The 24,436-nt window shown below is 53.4% G+C and overlaps 3 protein-coding genes across 4 annotated transcripts; all 3 read right to left on the bottom strand.

Moving 5' to 3' along the window:
• Positions 1-1,317: 1,317 nt before the first annotated feature.
• On the bottom strand, positions 1,318-3,826 carry Irf2bp1 (interferon regulatory factor 2 binding protein 1). Its single transcript, XM_004867125.4, has one exon. It carries the CDS (start codon positions 3,465-3,467, stop codon positions 1,713-1,715), a length of 1,755 nt encoding a protein of 584 aa, XP_004867182.1. The 5' UTR covers positions 3,468-3,826; the 3' UTR covers positions 1,318-1,712.
• Positions 3,827-7,629: 3,803 nt separating this feature from the next.
• Mypop (Myb related transcription factor, partner of profilin) lies at positions 7,630-16,285 on the bottom strand. 2 transcript variants are annotated; one of them, XM_087200668.1, is made up of 4 exons: positions 16,198-16,285; positions 14,972-15,523; positions 14,296-14,397; positions 7,630-8,894 (listed from the first exon to the last, which is right to left on the bottom strand). In XM_087200668.1, the coding sequence occupies exons 2-4, from the start codon at positions 15,468-15,470 to the stop codon at positions 8,203-8,205; spliced, it is 1,293 nt and encodes a 430-aa protein (XP_087056794.1). In that variant the 5' UTR covers positions 15,471-15,523; positions 16,198-16,285; the 3' UTR covers positions 7,630-8,202. The 2 variants fall into 2 exon arrangements, with proteins under 2 accessions (XP_087056794.1, XP_021101531.1); XM_021245872.2 differs by lacking the exon at positions 14,296-14,397.
• Positions 16,286-22,537: 6,252 nt separating this feature from the next.
• On the bottom strand, positions 22,538-24,131 carry Nanos2 (nanos C2HC-type zinc finger 2). The gene has a single exon (XM_021246033.2). The coding sequence runs from the start codon at positions 23,924-23,926 to the stop codon at positions 23,525-23,527; it is 402 nt and encodes a 133-aa protein (XP_021101692.1). The 5' UTR covers positions 23,927-24,131; the 3' UTR covers positions 22,538-23,524.
• Between the last annotated feature and the right edge of the window lie 305 nt (positions 24,132-24,436).

The following is a 24,436-nucleotide window of genomic DNA, read 5'->3' on the forward strand; positions in this document are numbered from 1 at the left end:
TGGTTAACCCAGCCTCTATCTAGAATACACACCAGCCAGGCTGGGGGTGACTCCCCTGCCCCCCACCCACCTACCAGCTGCTCTTAAAGGACCAGGTGTCCTCCACAGCTCTTTAGCCCTGCTGGCACCTGTGGACCAGGTGTCTGGAAGCCTCCAGCCCCGAGGACCTGGGGGAGGGGGTGATACCCAGCACTCTGGTCTGCAGAGCTGGGTCAGGGAGGCCAGGGACTGGCCTGGGAGGGGAGCCCAGGCCGGAGCTCCATCCAGCATCTCTCCTGCCCTGCCTTATCACCTGGTGTATTTAACCAGAGGTGGTTTTCCCAGTCCTGCCCAGAGTCCCGGCTTGGCAGTGCCAGGGTGACATGGCACCTGAGGGCTGACCTGGGGGGATGGGACCCTCAGTGCAAAAACTGAGGGTCCTTCAGATGTGAATGGAGGGTGAAGTCCCAGGGTCCCTAATATCTGTGAATTAGAACATGTGAGTCAGCACGTGAGTACCCAAGAGGATGGCTCAAGACGTTAGGGTTCCCCAAATGTAGGTGATGAAACACCTGAGAGCTGGGCTGTCTGAGCCCCAGGCCACGGCAGACACTGCCATTCTCCCTTTCTCTCCCTCTACCCGTTGGCCTCTTCGGCTCAGCATTCTCCCTTCCCAGAATCTCCACCACAGGGTCGCGCTGCTCGCGGAGGCCCCGCCCCGTGACGCCAGCGAGCAGGAAGTCCTGGTTAATGATCAGTCAGCTGGACAGGTGCGGGACATGGCCTCGAACCTCAGAGGCAGCCGCGGGGTGTGGGGGGTGCGGGGGGAACAGCGCCTTTTAACCTGCAGGTCAGTGTTCCAGAAGGGCCGCCTCTCGGTACCACCTGAGGGAAGAAGCAGTCACTTCTTTCTAGGCACTGTTTTACCCCGTGGGGGAAATTCCCCCTTTCCTCAGGCAGTCAGTCCCTCTAGTTCTCTAACTGCCCATCTCTAGGAAGCCTCTTGCTGCCTCCTTTCCCTCCCCTCGTGAGTACGAGTCCCTCCACGATCGTGGGTAGGTGACACGGGGCAAGGGCCAGCTAGACGGGTAACCTATTCCTGGACCTGTCTGGGTCCCATGCAAGAGCATCCGCTTTCTGGGCCTCAGTTGTCATCTGGAAAACGGGCCGATGGCCGCAACGCTTGACCAGTGGACAGCAACTGTAAAGACCAGACACCAGCCCGCCTGGACGAAGGGCGCCACCTGGGGGCCAAACGCAGCACCCTCTCTTGTAGGATAAGTTCAGTCCCAAAGGGGGCGCAGCAGCTCACACAACTACAACTAAGGGACCAAGAAGGAAAAAACCCATCTTTCGATTTATTGAAGGACAAAAGGGTGGGAGAAGGGGTCAATAAAATGCTTTCGCTTCATTTATAAAGAGCGAATTTTCAGGAGGCCCCTTCTTGAGGAGGAACGGGGCACCTCTCCCCCAACTACAAGCAGCAGCAAAGCCAAGCCAAGGAGAGAGGGAAATTGAGGGGCCAAGGGACCCCAACCACCACCTCCGACAGGAGTCACAAGGTTTCTCCCCCCACCCACAATGCATCTACCCCAGGGGACCCATCTGGGCAGAGGAAAGGGGTATGTACATAGGTGAGGGGGTACTGGGTTGGGTGGGGGAGGGAATAATTTATCCGCAGCTGCGGTGGGTGGCAAGGGTGTAGGGGGCAGTAGCCTGGTGGCAGTGGTGGCCTAGGGGTCCCGTTCTTTCTTGACCTTGATGTCTCCAGCAAGGATGGTGGCAATCTCGCCCTGCATAAAGGCCCAAGGGACAGTGGACCCCACCAGTGGGCACTTGTCACCACTGGGGCAGTACACCTCCCCGGCTGGGCCCTGTGCCTTGATGAACTCCCGTGAGCAGGGAAAGCAGAACTTGTGTCCGGGCACCGAGGGGCACTGGACGAAGTGGGTATCTTCCAGCCGCTCTCGGCACAGGGTGCAACACAAGGGTGCTCCAGGGGTTGCCCCTGTGCCACTGCCACTCCCGCTGACAGCTTCGGCTCCTGCGGTGGGGCTGACTTCTGCCTCCCCATTGCGGGCCACTAGGCGATGCTGTGTGGACGGCTGGGCCGTGGAGGAGGCCGCAGGGCTGGCGCCCCCAGCCCGAACTGGGCCTCCACCCCCACCAGGGTCCTTGGGTGAGTGGCCCAGGGCCTCGGCCACATTCTTCAGGGCGGCAATGGGGGAGGGCACACCAGGGGTCTCAGTGGAGTACGGCGCACCGGGTGCTACCCAGTGTCGTTGCTGCTGCTCCTCGGTGGTCATCTTCCCAGCCGCCTCACCCTCGGGCTCCGGGGATGCCTTGCGGCGGCGTGGTGTGGGTGCCAGGTTCCGGGAAGGGGCCCGCGGGGGTGGGCCACACAGAGCTGCAGGGGCTGACTCTGGGTACTGCTGGGGCAGGGCCTCAGCAGGAGCAGGCTCTCGGAAGCTGCGGACCCCGTCGGTGAGCAGCTCGCCCAACTGGCGCCATTCGCCCGAACCGTGGCGGCGTTCATACTCCAGGTACTTGAAGCCAGAGGAGGCCAGGGCCTTGCCTGGCTCTCGCAGAGCATCGTGGAACATCTGGCGAGCCACCGCGAGGACCCCCGCATAGACATTGCCAGAACCACACGGGTATTCAGTGAAGAGCTTCAGCTCAAACTCATAGCCTGGAGGGCGGGCTGCAGCATCAAAGGCGAACACGCGCCCCACCAGCCCGTGATCCTTCTTGAAGCGCACATTGAAGGGGGCGCAGGCGGACAACGCCAGGAGCTGCTCCCGCACAGCTTTGGGACGCCCATGCCACTCCTCTGCCCTGCCCCTCATGGCCTCATTCAGTTCCGCCAAACAGTCCGCATTCCTCTGCTGCTTCTCCTTCTCGAAATCAGAGCCGAAAAGTGGACGGACAGGACTCAAGCCAGGTGCCAGCGTCAGGCCTCGGCCGCCCAGGCCAGACACGGCAGCTGCCAGCAGCCCGGGGGGCATCAGGCTGGGCATGGAGCCAAGCAAAGCCCTGCGCGCCCCTTCCGCCACGACCTCCTCACGGCCCAGCCCATTGGCCAGGCGGGACCCCAGGGTGTATTCCAGGGCGGGTGACGGCAGGGGGAGGCGACCAGACGATGTGGCCCTGTCATAGCGGTCGGGGCCGGAGACGCTGCCGCCAGTCCCCGAAGGCTGGGTCTGGGCCTGCGGGGGTGGTAGCGGAGGTCCCTGTGAGGCCGCCGCCGCCAGGTCCTTGGTGGTCGGGTGCTTGAGGGCGGGGGGCCCGGGCGAGCGGCCCTCAGGGAGCACGTGGCTGCGCTTGAGCTGGCGGGCGGCGTCGATAAGCACCTCGATGCGGTCTGCGCCCTCAAAATTCACGCAGCCCCGACACACGGCCTCGCTGAAGTCCCACACCATGGCCCACGGCATCTTGGGCAGATCGCATAGGTAGCACCACTGGCGGCGGGACGCCTGCACCGACGCCATGGCCCCTGCGCGCGCACCGCCGGGCCCCCGCCTCGCCCCCGCCGCCGACGTTCGGCCTACGCCCGCGTTCGGCCCGCGGCTCCGGACGGCGCGAGCCACAGTTCGGTCTCCGGCTCGGCCTCCTCGCCGGGCCCAGGCCCGGCCCCTCTTCCCCGCCCCCTGGACCAGGAGCCTTTTTTCTCACTCCCGCCTCCCTCGAGGAGGCCAACAGGGGCACGTCTACGCCCCCGCCCGGTCCGGCCCGAGAGCAGAGGCGCACAGCTCGGGCCCCGATGGGCCGCGGGCGCCGCCACTTCGGGCTCCCGCTGCTCCCGCCGCCGAGGCCGCTGCCGCAACGGCCGTCGCTCCCTCCACCTCCTCTTTCTGCCCCAGAGGCCGCTTCGCAGGGAAAGTTACATAACGCGCGGGCAAAGCCTTCTGGGAAATGTAGTCCCGCCGGGGCCGGTTCTTAAAGGGACAGCAGGCAGCTGAGGAGAAAGGGGCGCCGCCTCGTCGCGCTCAATCTCCTTAACTGCTCCTTGAGCGCCCGGAGGAGCGCGGGCCCAAGGGTTCGGGGCGGGGAGGTGATTCGATTGATCAGAAGTACCAAGGATTCAGAAATTGCAGCGGGTGGACAGGCTTCGAGCATCCGTTTTGCACTCAATTTACAGTGCAACTTTAACAAGTCATGCCCTCTCTGAGCCTGTTTCCCCGCCCATCGAAGGAGGACCGATGACCGGTTAGGAAAGCAGATCCTGGGGCGGTGCGAAGAGGCCCTGATTGGATGGTTTCAGGCGACAGGAAGCAGGCAATTGTTGTGGAAGTTGTCTAGTTAGGACTTTGTTCTCCCCTGAAGTCCTAGACATCAGTTTCTGGGACCGACCACAGTCGGAGAGAGGACTGAGGGCTCCTGAGCTAAGCTCCGGCCTCAGTTTCTTCCTCTAGGAAAGGAGCGGAGTGACCGAGCGCCCTCCAACTCTGTTCAACTCTCCCTGCGCGATTCGGTCTGCAAAGGGTTACATTGTCTGCTCCTCCGACACCCCCGATTTTACTACAACTCCCAAAATGCCTTGCGGTCCGGAGCTAGTGACGCACTTCCGCCGTCTGGAGGGCTGGGGGAGGCCTTCCTGATTCCCGCTGCTCCCCTCCCCCCGTGTTCCTGCGGTGCTTTCCTTACTTTGGGCACGTGGGGTTTGGGCATCTTTATCCCCTTGCTCCCTAATTGGGATCAACAGAAGAGGGCAAAGAAATGGCGACCAAAAAGAGGGCCCTGGGAGAGGGCAAGCACCACACTACCACCTTTCAAACCTCCAGAGCCTACTACGTGGTGGGCCCAGCCAGGATTTGGGGACCCCCAAGTTTTCACTTCCGGGAGTCGGGAACTGTACGAGGCAGGCTTTGGGGAGGGGCGATGCGGGTCTTCAGATTCTAACCCACAGAAGCTGTCCTCTGGGTCCGAGTTTTATGCTTTTAAGTAGTTCAATGACTTGCCAGTTTTCATTCATTAGTAGTTTTCAATCTAAAGCTGCCTGCCTTCCTGTCTCCTCACTGCAACCACAAGCAGCCCCGACAGACTATACAAACATCTCAGTTTCACAATTTTACCTACCACCTGTTATGAACTTTTCTTTTCATCTCTTTGTAGTACTGAGGATTGAACCAGGTCCTTGGATACATCCCTAGCCCTTTTTCAAATTTTTGAGTGTCTTGCTAAATTGCCGAAGACTTGCCTCAGACTTGATCCTCCTGGCTCAACTTCCCGGAGTGTTGGAATTACAGGTATACACCACCACACATGGACACCTTTCTCCACTAAAAAATACTACTACTCATTCCAGGGAGTATTATATTCATAATCATGGGTTTGCTGTACTATCTACTTTAAATTACTGGAAACTGAGCCCAAGGCCTTTGCACTGAGCTACATCCTCAGCACTTTCTGAGACAGGGTTTTGCTAAATCACCAAATTGCCCAGGCAGGCTTCGAATTTATCAACCTCCTGCCTCAGTCTCCTAGAGTGCTGTGATTACAAACGTGCACCACCAGGCCCAGCAATTCTTTTCTGGGGGGTGGGGGTGGGGTACCAGGGATTCAACTAGGGACCTTGCGCTCACGAAGCAGGTTGCGGAACCAGAGCTAAATCCCGGCCCTTCAAAAAAAATTTTTCTTTTTTGAGTGCAGGGGTTCCAATTCAACATCTCACACTTAAGGTCTTTACCCCTGAGCAATACCCCTGCCCCCCCCCCCTTTAAATACAGCAGGTTTGTATCTTGTTCCTTCGGACTTCTTGGTTGTCCTGGTGGTCCTCAGGCAGGTGTCCTTGTATGTGAGCCCACCATGCAAGCTTGCTTTTATGTCATGGGTCTACTTTTCCAGCTCAAGACATTCTGCATGAAAACTGATTAAACCTGAAATTTCAGACATTTCTTTGGAGACATTATTTATGAGAGATTCTAGAAAGGAAAATAAAGTCCAATTATGGAGCCTATTTACAAATTTCCCTGCTGGAATTTCCAGGGCATGGTGCTGGCATCAGTTGTCATGATGGAGGCAGCATCACAGCATAATGGTTCACATTTTAAAAACAGAATCAGTTAAAGGCTGGTGCGGTGGTGCATTCCTGTAATCCCAGCACTTGGGAGGATGAGGCAGTGTTGTGAGTTCAAGACCAGCCTGGGCTACCTACAAGTTCAAGGTCAGCCTGAAATACACAGTGAGACCCTGTCTAAAAAAAAAAAAAAAATCAGTTAAAACTTCAGAACCACACAAAAGGCCATTCATGTGCCACATAAAATTGCCTTTGTGCCATTATTTAGTAAATACTAGTGGGAAGTAAGAATTCTGGCCAGATTAAGGCTTCAGGTGGGATGGATTGATTTGACCTAAGACAGCTGAGGCCTCTGGCAAGTACCTAAACTTCTGAGGGAAGGTAATGGAGACCCCCGGTCTATTTTTCCCTTGGGCCTCTTTAGGTTGAAATGCAAACATGCATATAAACACTTAGCTTAGTGCCTACCACAAATGCCATAGGGCTGGGGGTGTAGCTCAGTAGTAGACACCTACCCAGCATGCATGAGGCCCTGGGTTCAATTCCTAAACCAGAAGAGGGGTACAAAACAAAACAAAACTGGCCAGGCATGGTGGTGCACTCCTATAATCCCATCACTGGCAAAGCTAGGGCAGGAGGATCACTGTGAGTTCAAGGCCAGCCTGAGGTACATAGTGTCTCTGTCTCAAAAAAATAAAAGCTGGACATGGTGGTGCATGGTTCTAATTGGAGCACTCTGGAAAGCTGAGGCAGGAGGACTGTAAATTCAACTCTAGCACAGGCAACTTAGCAAAGGATATATAATAATATCACCCAAAAAAGTGCCATACATGAAAGTTTTTGTTTTTAAACTGGATATTACTCCACATACTGAACACCTCTTGATGCTGGGGAAACAGCAATGATTGACACAGGTTCAGGCCTTGCCCTGATGACACTCAGCCTGGTGACAGAAGCTGATATGTTGTTTAACTGCTGTGCACATGGGGCAGGGGTGTGTCAGGAAAAGCTTTTCTGAGTAGGTGGCATTTCAGCTGAGACCTGAAGGATGAAATAGAATTTAACTGTAGAAAAGAGACTCATATATTTTGGGGGGTTTTTTGGAGGGGAGCAAGGGTAGACACTCCTCAAGCTTTATGCTCATTTTACAGATGAGGACAATGGAGGCCTACGGTTCTACTGCAGCAAGTATGGGAGGCGTACAAGAGAACCACTTCCTGCCTTCCTGAGGCTTTGGGGGAAATGCACCTTAAACAGCACTCCCTTAGGGCATGCTGTGAAAAGAAACACACAACAGGGGCCTGAGATTTAGCTCAGTGGTGCCGCCACCTTCCTCGCAAGTGCAAGGTCCCAAGTTCAATCCCTGGTACCAAAAAGCGCCCCCAAAACACACAACAGAGACAACACTGGAAGGGGCTGACCCATCTCAGCCTGGGGGATGGAGTCCTTGATGCTCTCCTGGAAGAGGTGACATTTTGGCTGGTATCTGAAGGACCCGGAAGAGTAAGATTTCACTGACAAAGACTTGGTTTTTGGCAGAGGGGTGGCTGGAAAAACCACCCTCCCAACTTCAAGGGGATGGGGCAGCTATAGGTGCTGGACTCCTAGGTCTGTCTCAGAAGAGCCCCAAGTGATTATATGAAAAATAAGTTTATTGGTATCTTGTCACCACTGAGGAGAAAGGAGGGGGCTGAGCTTGGAGGTCAGAGACGGTGATGGAAGGCAGAGGCCCCACCCATCCATCCCCAGGCAGAACTCAGCCCCTCTCCCTAGAGTACAGACAGCTACATCCTTTGTCACCCACATTCTGATTCATCCAGCAACTCCCAACCCCTCCAAAGTCTGGGCTGGTCAATTCTCTTCAAGTCAAGAACAGGAATTGTTAGGGGTGTGGGATGTGCAGACCAGAGAGGTGCCCTCCTCACCCCACAAAGGGCAATATAATAAATAAGGTAAAATTGATGGCTTAGAAGTCAGGGTTAAGGGAGGCAGCCAGGCAGACAGCACTGTACCAGAGAAAGGGGCTGGGGGAGCCCATCAAGAGCCCCCGCCCCAGAGAATCAGGCACTAACTAGCACAGGGAGTGGGGCGCTCACCCCCTGGAGCAGGGAGCCAGGGAGCTGCTGGAATGGGCAAGGAGCACTGACCCCCTTGACTGCGCCAAGCCGGGAGTGGGGGTGCAGGCAGGAGGAGGAGGAGAGTAGATTTCACGGAGATTTCCATCGGCCCCGCCTCTTCCGCGTAGGGAACCCTTTCCTCCTCTTGTGTGGGGGTGAGTCGTGTACAGGGAGTGGGGGTTGGGGTGGCCGAGGCACCCCCTCCTCACTCCGAGGAGGGATGATTACCCCCCTGGTGGCCACCACAGCCCCATCCACGACAGCAGCCACCACGGACACGGGTTCTGCAGAGACCTCCACCTTGGGGGCAGGTGGGGGCGGGACTGGCCTAGGAGGCGGGGACGGGGGCTGAGGCGGGGGCAGTGGGTCGACTGGGGTTCCGGGGAGAAGGGGTAGCAGGGCGCTGAGAGCCTCGCTCAGTTTGGCCAGGCCCTGTCGAAGGGTACCAGCCAGCTCCCGGATGGCGTGGGCAGTCTCCTGCTGGGCTCGCAGGAAGTCCAGGGAGGGGTCTGGGGCCGAAGGCGTGGGCGGAGGCCGAGGGGCGGGTGGGGGGCTGGGGGGTGCGGGTGCCACCTGTGTCAGCGGCGGGGGTCGGGGTGCAGGGGCAGAGGGCGGTGGAGACAAGGCCAGGCGGGGCAGCTGAACAGTCTGCACGGCTGGAGGGGGCGGGGACTCACGCTCCTTGGACTGTGGGCAGCCCCCTTCCTGGGGATTGCAGGAGGGCCGGGCCCAGGGCTCCGGCTCGGGGCTGCTGGAGCCCCCCTTGCCGTGGGCTGGTATATCTGCCAGAGAGAGAGAGAGAGAGAGAGAGAGAGGGAGGGAGGGAGGGAGGGAGGGAGGGAGAGAGAGAGAGAGAGAGAGAGAGAGAGAAAGAGAGAGAGAGAGAGAGAGATATTGTTAAGGAGATGGAAAAATACGGTGAATGTCTGAGTTTGACAAATGCATTACTGTGAAAGACGCATTGTCAGTAATGTCCCCCACGCCCCTTAACCTCTCCCTAGGGCTTCAAACACACTTATCTCATCATTTTCTTGCCACTTTCTGAAGCAGTTCCGAAGTCCTGTTCTGTGTCTTTAGTTGTACACTCATGGGTATCTCGATGTCCTAAATTGATTCAAAATATTGACCTTTCGTGGTCATCTTGAAGGAAAAGACAGAAAGCACAGGTGCCGAATCTGGGGGCTCATGTTATGGGGCTCATGTTATGAGGCTCATGTTATAAGCCTGTTTTTCTCTTGGAAAAACACTTGGCATCTGAATTCACCATATTTTTTATCACATTTCATAAGATACCCAGGGAAAGGACTTGCAAAACTGCTTCGTAAAGTGGCAAATAAATAAATAAATAAATAAATAATAGGATAAGTATATTTCAAGAGGGGGGGTTATTTTGAGGGGAGTTAATGGCAATGAGTCTCTTACTGTAATAAAGATTTTAAAATTTAAACAGTGGCTGATATATTTATTACCCATTGCATGCATGACCCGACAATGCTATCTTGATTTCTCCTTTCCTCCTCTTGTTCACCTGTACCCTATCCTGGCTCCAAAGTGATCTCCCTCTCTCTCTTTTTTGAGGCAGGGTCTCACTATGTAGTTCAGAATGTTACATAGCTCAAGCTGGCTCTGAATTTGCAGTGATCCTCCTGCTTCAGCTTCCTGAGTGCTGGGATTACAGACATGGGCCACCATGCTCTGCTTCCAAAGCAATCCTTTTAAAACCTAAGCCAGCTTGGGGCTGGGGATTTAGCTCAGTGGTTCCATCACCTGCCTCACAAGCATGAGGTCCAGAGTTCGATCCCTGGTACCAAAAAAAAAAAAAAAAAAGAAAAGAAAAAAGAAACCTAAGCCAGCTCATGTCTTAGAGGAGAACCTTGTGACAATCAGTGTACCCCGAAGAGACAATCAGTATATTTAACCTGGCCACCCCTGTGCCAGCTGTAGTGGAAACAAGTCCCGGAAATCCTCCAAGTGGCAGGCAGCTCCCACTTCACTCAGAGGCTCTGAACCCCCTGGACACCCTCACACCTTTCAGGCTCCACTGCTGGACCCTGGGGAGGTGGGAGGCTGGGACAGAAGTGGGGTACTAGAGCCCTGGGGGCTCTCTCCAACCAGGATGGCAGGATTTCCCAATTTAAGCCCCGGCTGCTGAGCTTCCCTGGCCTCTGTGCACCTGGAATCTCATTTCTATACATGGCCTTGAACAGCTTGCTACCAGGCCTCCTATTCCCAGGGTCTCCAGTTGTGTACTGGGCACAGTTGCTGGGTCCATCTAGTGAAGCCTCAGACTCACTGGCTGACCTGAGCTGCTGATCCTCCCCACCTCTCCTTCCTCAGCCACCCTCCTCTCAGCTGATGGCAGCGCCGTCCTTCCAGCTGCTTTAGAAATTCCTTTTTTTCTCCAGACACCATCCCATCCAATTGCCATAGGATCTGCCTTCAAATTAAACCCAACACCACCCCTCTTCTCACAACAGCGGAGTAACTACATCTGGGCTCTTCCCTGGGCTCCCTCCTGGGCTCCCTGTTCCCAACCCTGCCTTTAGGATTCTTCCCTTGCCAGAAGCCCAAGGGCTCTGCTTGAAATACAGGCAGGCTGCAGGATAGAAGCCTGAGGTAAAGAACCACACACTGCATGATTCTATTCATATGAAATGTGCTGATCAGGCCAGCCTATAGACAGACACACAGGGTAAATTGGTAGCTGTCTACTGCGGGGGACGCATGAGATGGCTTAGAGGTGAAGGGGCTCTTTTTGAAAGGATGGAAAGGTTGCACAACTCCGAATACACTAAAAGCCACTGAATTGTACACCTTATTTTTTATTTATTTTTTTACAGTGCTGGGGATATAACCCAGGGCTTTGCTTATGCTAGGCAAGCACTACCACTGAGCTGGACCCCCAGTCCTAAATTTTATGGTATGGGAATTTTATCACCATAAAGTTGCTTTTAAAATTCAAGGCATACAAACCAGAAAACTGTCTTTTTTTTCTGTTTAAACCTTCCTGAGGCTCCCATCCCACTCAAGGTAAAAGCAAAGTTGTTAAGGACCCCAAGGCACTGCATGATCTGCCTCCATTGCCTCACTGACCTCAACTCCCTTTCCTCCTTCTTGCTCACTGGCTCCAGCCACATTGGCCTCCTTGCTGGACCTCAATACAATAGGCTTGCTCCTGCCTCAGGGCCTTTGCACATGCTGATCCCCTGGCCTGGAAAGACCTTTCCCCAGACACCTGCCTGGCTTCCTCCCTTACCTCCTCCAGGCCTTCAGGTCGACATGATGCCTCTTCTTGCCTCCCAGGGAAGCCTTCTTGACAGTCATCTAAAGAAGGTGCAATCCCTTTCCACTTCTCTCCCTTAGTCCTACCTGATTCTACTTAACAGCTCTCATCTTCCCCTGGCTTAGAACTGATCAGTTTTTCTGTGTTCTCCTTATGTCGGCTCCATCAGGCAGGGCCTTCTTGTTTGCTCAGAACCTAGAATCTTATCTATCTTTTCTTTTTCCTTTTTTCCCTGTAATACTTCAAATCAAAGCCAGGGGCATTATGTCACTGAGCTACAACTCCAGCCCTTTCAAAATTGTTTAAGACAGCATCTCACTAAATCGCTAAGTTGCCCAGACTGGGCTAGAGCTTGCAATCCTCCTGCCTCAGCCTCTTAGAGTGCTGGGATTACAGACAAGTGTTGCCACACCTGGCTTATACTTTTTCTTTTTCTTTTGGTACTGGGGATCGAACTCAGGACCTTGCGCTTTTGAGGCAGGTGCCAGAACCACTGGGCTAAATCCCCAGCCCTTATACTTTTCTCATTAAAGAAAAAGAACTGTGGCTTCCAGAGAGTCAGCACTGACAGGGCTGCAGGCCTCAGGCCTTAGGCCCCAGGCCCTCTCAGGACTGTCCCACAGCTCCATGTGGCTCTTGGAACAAGTCAAGACTTTCCCACAGCCATACAGCCTCAGCTCTTGTCCCCACCCACTGACTTCTGCCCCTCTTCCCTGCCTCAGGGCCAGCGTGCACAGTGTTCCTCTGCCAGGGTCACCCACCTTACACTGTCTCTTCTGGGGTTCCGCCATCCCTTCTTCAGGGAAGCCTTCCCAGCTCTCCTTGGCCAATCAGATCACCCTAGTCTCCCCCAGGCAGCAGCTGCCTCCTACCTTGAATGCTGGGGGCGGGGGGCAGGGAGAGAGAGGGTTACTGCACACTTTCCTTGCTGAGTCTTCCTGGGTATGGCCTGGGCTTAGCACCCTCAGGGCTGACAGAGTCATAGAAGGTCCACTAAGAAAGCTAAAATCATATTTATTGGCAACCCTGGGGCCTCAGTTTCCCCATGGGTAAATGAACATATATCTAAGCATGGAACTGAGTGACCAATAACAGAACATCTCCCTGAGGGCCACCATCGGGATTCACTCATCACTTCAGGCTCAAATTCTCAATGTCATTATTGTTCTTGAAAATGTTATATCAGGGATACATGGTCCTTAGCTCTCTTTCCAGTCCCAGCAAAGATGGCTCAGGCTACTGTAGGCTGCACCAGGACCTATTCCTGTCCTTCAATCAGAGCAGTTCCTTTTGTAAGTTTTTTTTGGTACCAGGGATCGAACTTGGGTCCTTGCACTTGCAGGGCAGGCAGCAGAAACCAGAACCACTGAGCTAAATCCCCGGCCCAAGTTTTATAGTGTGTTAAAAGAGTGTAATTAGGGCCAGGATTTAGCTCAGTGGTTCCGCAGCCTGCCTCGAAAGTGGAAGGACTTGAGTTCGATCCCTGGTACCAAAAAAAGCATGTTCCTGCCTCAGGGCCTTTGTACATGCCTTTTCCTCTAGCTGGAGCACTCTTCTCCCAAATAGCCACTAGGCTCAATCTCTCTATCCAGGTCCCTGCTTGACTTTACATCCTTGGAGAAGCCCTTCCTGCCTACTCTGTCTATATGGCCTCCTTCCATCACTCACTGCCCTCATAACATGGTTCCTTTCTTTCCCCAATTCTTACCATCTTCTGGTGTATGTTTTGGGGGCCACTGTTTGTGGTCTGTCTCCCCCATTTACAGTGTTGGCTTCATAAGGAAAAGGGATTAGTCTTTTTCTCCATAGTATTCCCAGCACCTTCTATAGTGTCTCACCTTGAAAAAGGTTCTTAATACATTATTTATTGAACAACCAATCAGGTGGCTGCATACTTTCTGAGAAAATGGCATTTCTGCTCTGGCACAATGAGGCCATTTCTCAGGTAGAAACACCAAGGCTCAGCCAGGCACAGTGAGGTATTCTCTTAATCTCAGCACTCTGGGAGGCTGAGGAAGTAGGATCATAGTTTGAGCCCAGCCTGGGCAACTTAATGACTTAGTGAGCCCGTCTCAAAATTAAAAAAAAATAAAATAAAAACGGTTTGGGAATGTAGCTCAGTGTGAATACCCAGGGTTCAGTCTCCAGTACAGCAAACGAAAACAAAAACCACTGCAGTCTGACTGAACCTTAGAATGAGAGTCCCCAATGATTGTGTCTCCTGCTCAAGATACTTTCATGTCTTCTAAAGGCTCACAAGATGAAGACCCAAGACCTGACCTTAACTTATGAGCCATGGTTACTCTAATTCTGGCAAACCCATTAGCTCTTAGTGTTAACTGTTATTTCTGGGCAAATTAGCCCAGTGGAATAAGTACAGGGACTGGGAGTTGGACACACCTGTATCTGAGTTCCTATGGCTGTGTGACCTTGGGTAGGCAAATGAGCCATCTCAAATCTTGAATTGCCTTGGTCTGATCACCTCCATGTCCCTCCATTTCTCAAAACTCTTAAGTGGCTTCCCATACAGTTTAGAATAAAATCCAATCTCCTCACCTTAACCTTGAGGCCCAGCATGGTCTGGCCTTTGCTGACCTCTCTGACTCCATCTCAAAACATTTCTTCAGTCTTTCACTTTTCCCCAAACTGGCCAAGCTTTCGTCCCTCCACGTTGCACATACTGTTTCCTCTCCCAGCTCTTTTTCATTCTTCCTTTTTGTGCCTCAGCTCTGTCGTCCCCTCCTCCAGGAAGCCCTCCTACAACCCCCAGGCCCAGTCAGGTGCCCGATATGGGGTCCCACAGCCCCTGGCTCTCCCACTCCAGGCCTGTCGCTCTGAGCCATCACTGTCTCCCCACTTTCACCAGTGTGTCAAAACCCCCCCACACACAGGGCAGATACCTGGGGAATAGCCGCAGAAGAGATGAGAACGCAGAGTCAAGGGTAAGCAAAAGGTAAATCTCAGGAACCCACTCTCCACACCTCCTCTACTGGAAACGTGACCTTGAAATAGTTACCAGACCTCTGCAAGCCTTTGATTTACAAAATGGTGAAAGTATTAGTACCTCCCGCCCTTGACAGTGGTATCAAGAGTTAACCATGAGTGTTCTGAAGATGCTGTACCAAGCAATCTGCCCACATGAACTCAGTCTTCACAGCAAACCCTGGAGGTGTACACTATTTTTATCTTCCCTTTACAGATGCAGAAAATGATGTGCAGTAACTTACTGGGATGACACAGCTGAGCAGCAAAGTTGTGATTGGCACCCAGGCATTGTGCCTCTAGTGCTACTACCCCTACTCTGCACTGAATCAGATCCTGCCTGTGTGGAGGATCCAAGTGTGGCCCTGAGCCAGGACTCCTAGGTCTGGTTCCATTCCTGACATTACCAGCTACGGGATCTGAGACAAGTTAATTTCATTTTTCTAAGCTTAATTCTCCCAGTTGTGAAATGGAGACTAACAGCACCCACCTCCCAAGGTTTTAGTGAAGATCTGATTGCCCACATAAAGGACTTGGATCAGCTCGGGACACAGTGGACTCTGCATTTGCTAAGGCAATGGTGTTGGTACTCACCTGCCCGTCGGTCCTCCCTGCGGTCCTCAGATAACACATAGCGTTGGGCACAGGCGCTTGGGGCCAGCGGCTGTGAGGAGGCGGCTGCAGGCGGCTCCTCGGCCCCAGCACCAGCCCCCGGCCCCGCCACACCGGGCCCCAGGATGGCAAAAATGGTCTCCTCCTCGGCGGAGAAGGCGTCCTCGGCTGTAGGACCCGCACCCTGCGTAGAGTGCGGTACTCGGGCCAGCTTCTCTTTGGTGCGGCGCTTGAAGTCGTTCCAGCGCTTCTGCACCTCCTGCCCGGTGCGCTTCCAGCTGGTGATGCCATTGATCTTGGCTGCGATGCCGTCCCACACGCGCCGCCGCTCAGCCACGCTCACTCGACGGCTCTGCGCGCCGTACAGCTGCGGGTAGTGGGCACGCACCTCCCGGATCAGGATCTGATTCTCTTCGAACGAGAAGCGCGGCTTGCGCAGCCGGGTGGTCTCCTCTGCCTCGCCCGCAGCCGCAGAGGCCATGGCGCCCCCCGACGCCTCCGTCTGGCCTCCTGGCGCATGGGGGGGCGCCGGCGCTGCGGGCAAAGGGCGTATAGCGCTGGCGGGGGTTCCGTGTCCCCCAGCCGCCGCAACACGGGCTCCTACGACCCTGGGCAGCGGTGGGGGTGCCCGGCTACGGGGGGGCAGTCAGAAGTGCCTAACGGCAGGCGCGGGCTGAGCGCTCATCGCGGGCTCCTCTGGGCGCAAAAGACCTTGCCGAGGAGTTGAAGGGAACTGGGGGAGGGTCTGGAGGAAAAGTGGAAGGAGAGGCGGTGTATGTGGGAGTTAGGGGAGAACGGGGGCACAGAAGAGAGGGGCGGAGAATGGGGTGTCCTGCGGGTGCAGACCTGGGTGTCCAAGGAAAAACTGAAGGGGGCGATGCAGCAAAGCAAGCAGGGGGCATCTAGAGCAGAGAGGCGCTATATGGGTTCTGAGGGCAATGGGGCGCAAGACCGGTATAAAGGCCCTAGAGGATGTCCAGGAACAGCGGTGAGATGGGGACTCCTGGGACAGTGATAGAACTGGGACCTAAAATATTTGGGACTGGGGTCTGCGGGGATTGTGGGGCGCTAGGATTGCCAGAAATTAAGGGGAGCTCTGGAGATAACAAGGGTCCAAAATCAGACGAGGATAACGGAGGCTATCTGGGACTCCGGAAAAAGTGAGGGTCTTGGAGGGTGGGAACCGAGTCGGGCCACGGGTCACTCACCGGCGCTGCCGCAGCCCCAGCCAGCCGGTGGGTCAGGGCTCGGGCTTCTGCGGCCTCTTCCCTTCCCCCCTCCCGCCTCTCTCCCCTCTCCCTCCCCTCTGGGCCCCGCCCCCGGCCGCTCCTTGCCAAGGCGCACGCGCGCCGACGGCTGGTCGGCCCCGAAGCCTTCCCAGCCTGGGTTTCGTTCCCACCCTCTAACATGGCGCAAGCGCAGAACTGTCCTCCACCGGGCTCCCTCAGCAGGCTGCAGCTGCGCAGCCGTGAGTTTAGCGCTGCACTGGAAGTGCTACGATTGCGCACGCGTAAAACTCTGTCGCGGGCATGCGCGTTCCTCGCTCCCCCGGGCTGTGTTACCCTACGGGGTCCAAGCGTGGGCCACAGCAATCCCTAGAGTAGGAGAGATGCTGGAGTCAGTGATAAGACCGAGTGGCGTCTCCACCTTTCAGACAGTTTTCTAGCCCATTCTGCCCTCCTAAGTACACAAGAGGGTTTTTTTGTTTTTTTTTTTTAAGAAAGGCATGGTGGGGTGAGCGCTTCGTTTCCTTGACAACTGCGTGGGTGTGGTGGAGGGGTGTTAGGAAACCTCCTCGCAGCCTTCCATACGCCCCCTCCCCGCCCTGTGCTGCGGTCGGGAACTAATACCTCCTACAGGTTGAGGCGGGGCACCCTGGGGATATTCCGTCCCAGGCAGATGTGGTAACTATAGCAACCCAGCAACCTTCCCATAGTGTCTGGGAAGTTCGGGGTCCTTACCTTTAAGTCTTGGCTTGGGAGGAAGATCGGAGGAGTTCCTTGATGAATAGGTGGAGTGATCCTGACTCGGACCCATTTTAAGCAAAAGCATGGAATGTGGAACACAGCTTGAGGCAACTGGATGGCGAGATGATGGCGTTATGTCTGCTGGGAAATTTGTTCAGCATCACGCACGAGTCCTGAATGAAGGTCATTCAACAAACGAAGCTTCATGTATTCAACAGATATTTATGAGTGTCCACACAGGGCAATAAACATAAAAAACAAAATTCCTTTCCTTCATCGAGCTGACTTTTAGTTGGGAGAAACGAGATAAGCAAAAAAGATTTATAAGAGAGAAGGTGTATTATGAAGAAATACAAGCAGGAAAGGAGGTTGAGGATGGAGGTGTTTGTGTGGGGGTGTATATCTGTCTTGTTCTTTGCGATGCTGGGGATGTAACCCATGTGAGGCACACGCTCTGACACTGAGGTACACACACAATCTCTGTAATTTTAAAATAAAGCAGCTAGAAGAGGCCTCTCTAAGGCAACGTTTTAATTAAGACATAAAGGAGCCAAGGGAGGAGCAAATGGAGTCAAAGATGAGACTGTACCTGCTGTTTCCAGGAACATGGAAGAAGGCAGTGGTGCCAAAGTGAAGGGATCCAGGACATGCAGGCCCCACGTAGGGGAAGATGTGATCTGACCGGCTTTAAAAAGATTCCTCAGGGGAACTGACAGAGGGGTGAGAGTGGAAGCTGGCTGCCCAGTGAGAAGATGGTTACAGTGAGAGGTGGTGGTGGCTCCAACCCAGGTAGCAGCCCTCCCTGGAGGTGGGATTGGGTATGGGATGGGAGGGTAAAGGGTGTAATGAGTGAGGGGCTTTGGCCCTAGTGAAGGAGAGAATGGGGCTCCCAGAAGTGAAGACGAGTAGGGTCATGGAAGGGTTATGAGTTCAAGTTTGCCCAAACTTGCCAAGTATGATGGTAGACGTTTATAATCCCACCTCTCTGGGAGGTTGAGGGCAGAGGATCAAAAGTTTGAGCCCAGCCTAGGCAATTAGCAACTTAAGGAGACACTCCCCCAAATAAATAAACAGATAAAAGGGCTGGGGATGGCTCAGTGCACAGGGCCTGGATTCAACCCCCAGTACCACCATCAAAAGAAAAATTTTCCTCCCTCCCCCAGCCCCACCAAAATAGAAGTTTTTTGTTGGTTGACACAGGGTCTCACTGTGTAGTCCAGCCTGGCTTCGAACTCATGGCAATCCTCCTGCCTCAGCCTCCTGAGTGCTGGGATTACAGGCACACCCAGCACCAGAATAAAAGCTTGAAAGACTTGCCCACTGCAGCTCTAGCTGCCATCAGAAGTGGACAAAGGAAATGTGGCACAGGACACCAGAGTTTTCCCAATTTTTATGTAAGCTTCTAAGATTGATCAGTTTCCCTTTTTTTGTGTGTCAACTGTAGAACTGCCTTGAGGTTGGACATGAAGCTTGTGATCTGCTAATTCTCCATTATATCTTGAAGCAGGCTCTCAACTCCTGAGACTCATTTCTCCCTGAACTCTTCACAGTATGTTTTCCTATCTCTGGCTGCTCTTTAAAAATGAGTTCCTTTTCCATTTTCCAGTCCTTCAGTGCAGGGAGTCTTCAAGTTTGTACTACCTCTGTGTTTTTTTCTTTACTATCTATTTATTGAACTATCTCATTTATTCTTGTATTTCAATTACTATCTTTAGAAATCTCAACTTTTTGTTACCAGCTCAGGTATCTCTTCTAGCTTCCTAATCTAAATTTAGTGCCCTAAACCAGTCATCTCTACAAAGATGTATACAGATAATCAAACCTAAAATACTGAAAAATTCATCTTGCCATTCTACATTTCTATATTCCCTATTGCAATTAATGGCATCTTCATCTAACTTCCAAGTGAGCAACTCTAGCAACAGCTTTGACTTCTCTCTCACACCTTTTATCACCTGCAAAGTTTGGCAGATCTTCTTATTTTGCAATCATTCCATCTCTTTCTTATAACTACAGGGTAATAACTCCTGCAGGTTATAATCTCTTGTCTGAACTTTCACAAAAGCAAAAATTTGCACAAACTTAGGTTCCACATTAGTTAAGTAGGACTGTGGAATAAGGAGTTGGATATTTGAGTTGACTTCAGGATAGATATCTAGTCTTGAGAGTGAAATATTGGAATTGTGAACAGGTGACACTTAATTCTATAGGACAAGGACGGATTACTAAGGGAGCAGGCAGAGATGGCAAAGAGTTCTGAAGCCCTAGGCTGGGACATTCCCATGTGGAGGCCAGGGACAGGAAATCAGCAGAGACTAAGGAGGAACAGTCAGTGAAGTGAGAAGGAACAGGCCTAGTGACCCAGAAGGCAAGCCAAGGGTGCATTCAAGGAAAATGAAGCTGGGTATGTATTCCCAGCAACCCGGGAGGCTGATGCAGGAGGATCTCAAATTCAAAGCCAGCCTGGGCAATTTAATGATTTAAAGAGAGCTTGTCCCAAAATAAAAATTAAAAAAGGGCTGAGGATGTAGCTCAGAGGTAGAGCACCCCTAGGTTCAATCCTTGGCACAACTAAAAAAAAAAGTAGGAGGGAACAAAACCACTGGGCAGAGTCAAGTGAAGTCTGGGGCAGGGGCCAGGAGGGGATTGAGAATGGGGAAGGGAGAGAATAGACAAGGACAAGGACAGTGGCGTGGTTAGGAGTGATTTGGAGAGACTTTTTTTTTTTGGTAGCACCAGGGATTGAACCTAAGACCTTTGCACTGAGCTACATCCCCAGCCTTTTTTTAAAATCTACTTTTTATTTTGAGACAGGCACTCTCTAAGTCACCAAGTTCCCTAGATGAGGCTGCCTCAGCTTCCAAAAGTGCTGGAATTACAGACTTGTTTCTTTCTTTCTTTCTTTTTTTTGGTACCGGGGATCGAACTCAGGTCCTTGCGCTTGTGGGTCAGACGGCAGAACCACTGAGCTAAATTCTTGCCCCCAGACTTCTGGTTCTTGAGAGGGGTTTCCCTGTGTTGCCCAGGCTGGCCTCAAACTTGAGACCCTCCTGCTTTACTTAGCCTTGCAAGTAGCTGAGATTTCAGGTGTGCACCACTGTATCCAGGATGGCTATTATTGTGTCTCTCCAAACAAACACCAAGCGCCCAGGTGTTGAAGTCCCAACCTCCAGTCCTTCAGAATTTCAGAATGTGACTTTATTTGGAAATAGCATCATAGGAGACATAATGGGGAGATGAGGGCATGCTGGGGTAGGGCAGGCCAGTGACCCCTCACAACTGGTGTTCTTATAAGAAGAGGAGAGAGTTGCGCGGAGAAGGGACCAGTGGGTGAAGAAGGAGACTGAGAAGCACAAGCAGAGAAAGGCCTGGGCTACCAGAAAGCAGGAAAAGGATTCTAATCTGGGATGGAACCCAGGGCCTTTGATCTGAGCTACAGCCTCAGCCCCTTTTTATTTTTATTTCTTTATTTTTGAAACGGTCTTGCTAAGTTGCTAGGTTACCCAGGCTGGGCTCCAACTTGCAATTCTCCTGCCTCAGCTTCCCAGAGGTACTCAGTTTGTGGCAGTTTGTTAGGGTAGAGCTAGGGAACAAGTCATGGGCCATCTGGGAGAGGCATCCAGGGGTCTTCCATCTCCCCAGGAGTCTGGGCTAGGGCCGTTGTGCAGCTCCTGGGAGCTCTGCAGGTGCCATGCTAGAGGGGTGAGATGTCAGGGTATTGGTCCCTCATCAGTCACCCTGCCACTTGATTATCGGTTGAATAAATCACTGTTTATTAAAAAACAAGTAAAACTTGACGTGATTGGTCTGTCCCCAGCCCTCAACTCTGAGCCCCAAGTGTCCAGCAGCCTCTGGCCCCTGCACCTTGGATGTCCCTCAAGCACTTCATGTTATCTTGAGAACTGAGGTTACTTCCCCTCTTTTCCATCACTGCTGCCCAGAGTTTGACAGAGATTAGTCTCGTGGTGTGTGTGGGGGGGTGTTTTTTGAGACAGGGTCTCGCTATGTAGGTCAGGCTGACCTTGTACTCACTGTGTAGCCCAGCCTGGCCTCAAACTCTTGTCTCAGCTACCCCCCTGTTTCAGCCTCCCAAGTACTGGGATTACAGGAGTGCACCACCATACCCTGCCTTAGTACCTTTGTTAAACTCCATCAGCAGTTTGGGTGGCCCTCTTCCTATAGTATGATGCACGCCTCGTGTGAATTAGGGAGGGGTCCCCTTTGAGGGGGCAGCGTGACCAGCTGGGTGGTCTTGTGTAGGGCTGACCTCCCCTGAGGACCCAACATCCCACCCAGGGCTTTGGATTTCGAGGGGTTTTTGATTTTTGAAAACAGGGTCTCACCATCCAGTTCAGGCTGGCCTTGAACTCACTATGTAGTCCAAGATGGCCCTGAACTCAAGGTGATCCTCCTACCTCAGCCTCCCAAGTGCTGGGATTACAGGCATGCCTGGCTGTTATCAAGGTCTTTTTTTCTTGCCCTGTGGTTTTATTTAACCTGAGAGTCTTTGTTGTGGGCAGAGCTGTATTTTCAGAAAGGGACCTTGTGAACCAAGTTCCTTAACTGGGGTCTTTGGTTCTCCAACTAGCACATGTGTGAGGAGAGTCCAGGGCCAGATTTCAGGGACGGAGGACACAAAATAAAGGTCAGGCAGTGTCTGCAACATCCTGAACCCTGCCCACCACATCCAACTCTGATCTTACCTCTTACTTAGCCAGCCTCGTGGGTAGTTTGCAAACACACCAGATCATCAGTGGCACTTTAAGACCTCCGAACTTGCTGTCCCTGCTGCCTAGCACGGCTTTCTCCCAGAAGAGTCTCTGGTCTCTTTATTCATTCAGATTCGAATGTCACTCCCGTCTGACCGGTCTGAATAAATAGCCTTTCCACCAGTGACACCAAGTAGGTGCTCAAAAAATATTTGTGGAACAAAGTTGAGCGTGACGGTTCACACCTGTAATCCCAGCATTTTGGGAGGCTGAGTGAGGAGAGTTTTAAGTTTGAGTCTAGACTGGGAGACTTAGAGGGACCCTGTTTCAAAATTGAAAAGTAGATTAAATTCCCAGTACTGCAAAAATGAATGAACGAACGAATGAATGAATAAATTAGTGTCAAACAAACAGACAAATATCTGTTGAACAATGGAATAGAAGAAACCCGGCTATCACGACATTTTGTGCACGTTGTGTGTTTCCCTGGGAGGGACCATAGCCATCAACACCTCTCCATGGGGTCTGGAAGCTCAAAGTTTAAGAACTACCAAGTCAGTCCTGCAACCCCACAGACTCCAGCGCAGGATGGGAGCTCTGGATAGGACATGAAAAGGGGTATCTATCTGGGGCTCTGGGAGAGGCTTGGAAGGAACTTGGGGACCAGGCCACAAGTGACCTGCGCTGGAGGACGTATGGGGCAGGTGTGGAGAGGAGCCCTGGACCCCTCCCATTCTGCTTCCAACTTTTGGGAATTTGGGGCCCATGCAGCTCCACTGACCCCTCCTTGCAGCCTCCATGGGCAGGGCCAGGTTGGAAGTCAGAAACAAACGCAGCGATTTCAAAGATAACTCAGAGTGCTCTTTATTCACCAGAGCTCAACACGCAGGCTCTCAGCCCGGAGCCCAAAACCAACCAACTCAAAATATGACTGGGGCTCTTCTTTTTTTGACCATGAAAAAAATAAAAAAATAAAATAAAATAAAATCTAGGCAATTGCCATGCCCACCTGGGTACTTCAACCCCTTTCCAGTGGGAGCTTTGTTTATTTAACCGCTAGAGGATGAAAAACACAGCCACCTGTCAGGATCTGGATGGGAGGTGGTGGAGAGACGCATCTCTCACTGGGGGAGAAGGACCCATGGGTGATCTGGGGCTGGGGACAGGAGTGAAATGAAATGGACTAAAGAATGCAAAGCACAACTAGGGGGAGAGGAAGGGCGTCAGCTCACCCAAGCAAGCGAGCAGGGTTCTGTACTTGCGGATACGCTTGTGAAGACACTGCACGCCCCCTGGGTAAGTCTCCTTGTCTCCCCCAGCTCCCGATGGAGCAGGAGTGACCAGTGTGGCCCATGCGGAAGCCGTGGGTCTGCAGGTGCTGAAGGAGGAGGAGATGGATGGTCTCCAACTGGTAGCCCATCTTCATGGTCTCGGGCTGGACGATCTGAGCCAGCCATGTTCATCTCTCGGCTCTCGGGGTGGCCTGGCAGAGCACACTGGTGTCCCATAGGGTCGAGAAGCCCAAGACGCCTGGAGAGATGGAGCCCAGTCTGAGAAGTCGAGGGGACAGGGCAGGGTCACCAGCAGGCTCAGGAGAACTGAAGCTCCATGAACTGTGTGGCCCAGAGGAAGCCACCGGTGTGTGCAGTCCCCAGCACAGGGCTCTCGCTGCACTGGGAGAACCCCAGGACAGGCTGGCTCGGCTGCCAGCAACCTCTAGTGTTTCAGGATCCAGCAGGGAGGGAGCTCTGGGGACCAGGAGTCCCAAAGAGCTGGAGAAACGGAGGGGAGGGTTTAGGGACTTAGAAGGGACTGAACCAGGAGGGCTAGGGGTGCCGGTGGTGGGCACCTCACAGTCCTCAGTGCTTGACCTTACGGCCAGCCGAGTTGCGTCCACTGCGGCGGTAGAGGGATTGCTGGTTGCCGTTGAGTGGGCAGTACTTGAGCGTGTGGGCCTGGCCACCAGTGGCCCCGCACAGGGGACACACATAGTGCCTCAGGATGGGACACAGCACCACACCCTCCGGGGTCTTCAGCTGGTGTGAGGCGTAGACATGGCGGGACTCCCCGTTGTGCTTGCAGAAGTTGCATAAGGTGGCCCCCGGCTCCAGACCGCGCTCCAGCAGGGACCTAGATCTGGGCCCCTCGGTCTCCTCAGTCTCCTCAACCTCCAGCCTTTGGCTCCGGCTCTGGATCAGCGCCAGCACCACCTTGCTGAGGTTGAAGTAGTCCCTCCACATGTCGAACGATGGCAGGTCCATGGCACCCTGACAGGTGGGCAGTGGGTGGCTGGGGAGGGGCCGGAGCTGGAGGCCAGTGGGCAGGAGCAGCAGGTGCTTTCTGGAGCAGAGAGGAGCTGCACCCTCTTTTATACTCCCCAGAGACCCTTCTAAGCAAAGGTGGAGCTTACGATTTAAAGAGCCCACCCCCGGCCCCCAACCCCCATCTGACTCTACTCTCCCACAGAGACCGGAAGGAGGTCATGACCCTGGTTGCTCTGCCTCCAAGTTGTTTTGTGTCCTGTGGAAAGGCCTCTCCCCTCCCTGAACCTCAGTTTCCTTGTCTGTTCAATTTAGGTCCATGCCTATAAATGCTTCCCACCGCCCATCCCCATGGCTGTGGCTGGAGAGGCTGCACCCTCCCTGTACACCAGAGCCATTCCTGATCTCATAACAGCCCTTTTCTGGGACCCAGACTCTGCCACAAAGCTACCTGCACGATCTGATTTACTCCTCACAGCACCTCCATGAGGGAAACACACTCTGATACTA

The sequence above is a fragment of the Heterocephalus glaber genome, unplaced genomic scaffold (genome assembly GCF_053883595.1).
Source record: "Heterocephalus glaber isolate CG9 unplaced genomic scaffold, H.glaber_assembly_v1.0 deba00001744, whole genome shotgun sequence".
NCBI classification, from domain to species: domain Eukaryota; kingdom Metazoa; phylum Chordata; class Mammalia; order Rodentia; family Bathyergidae; genus Heterocephalus; species Heterocephalus glaber.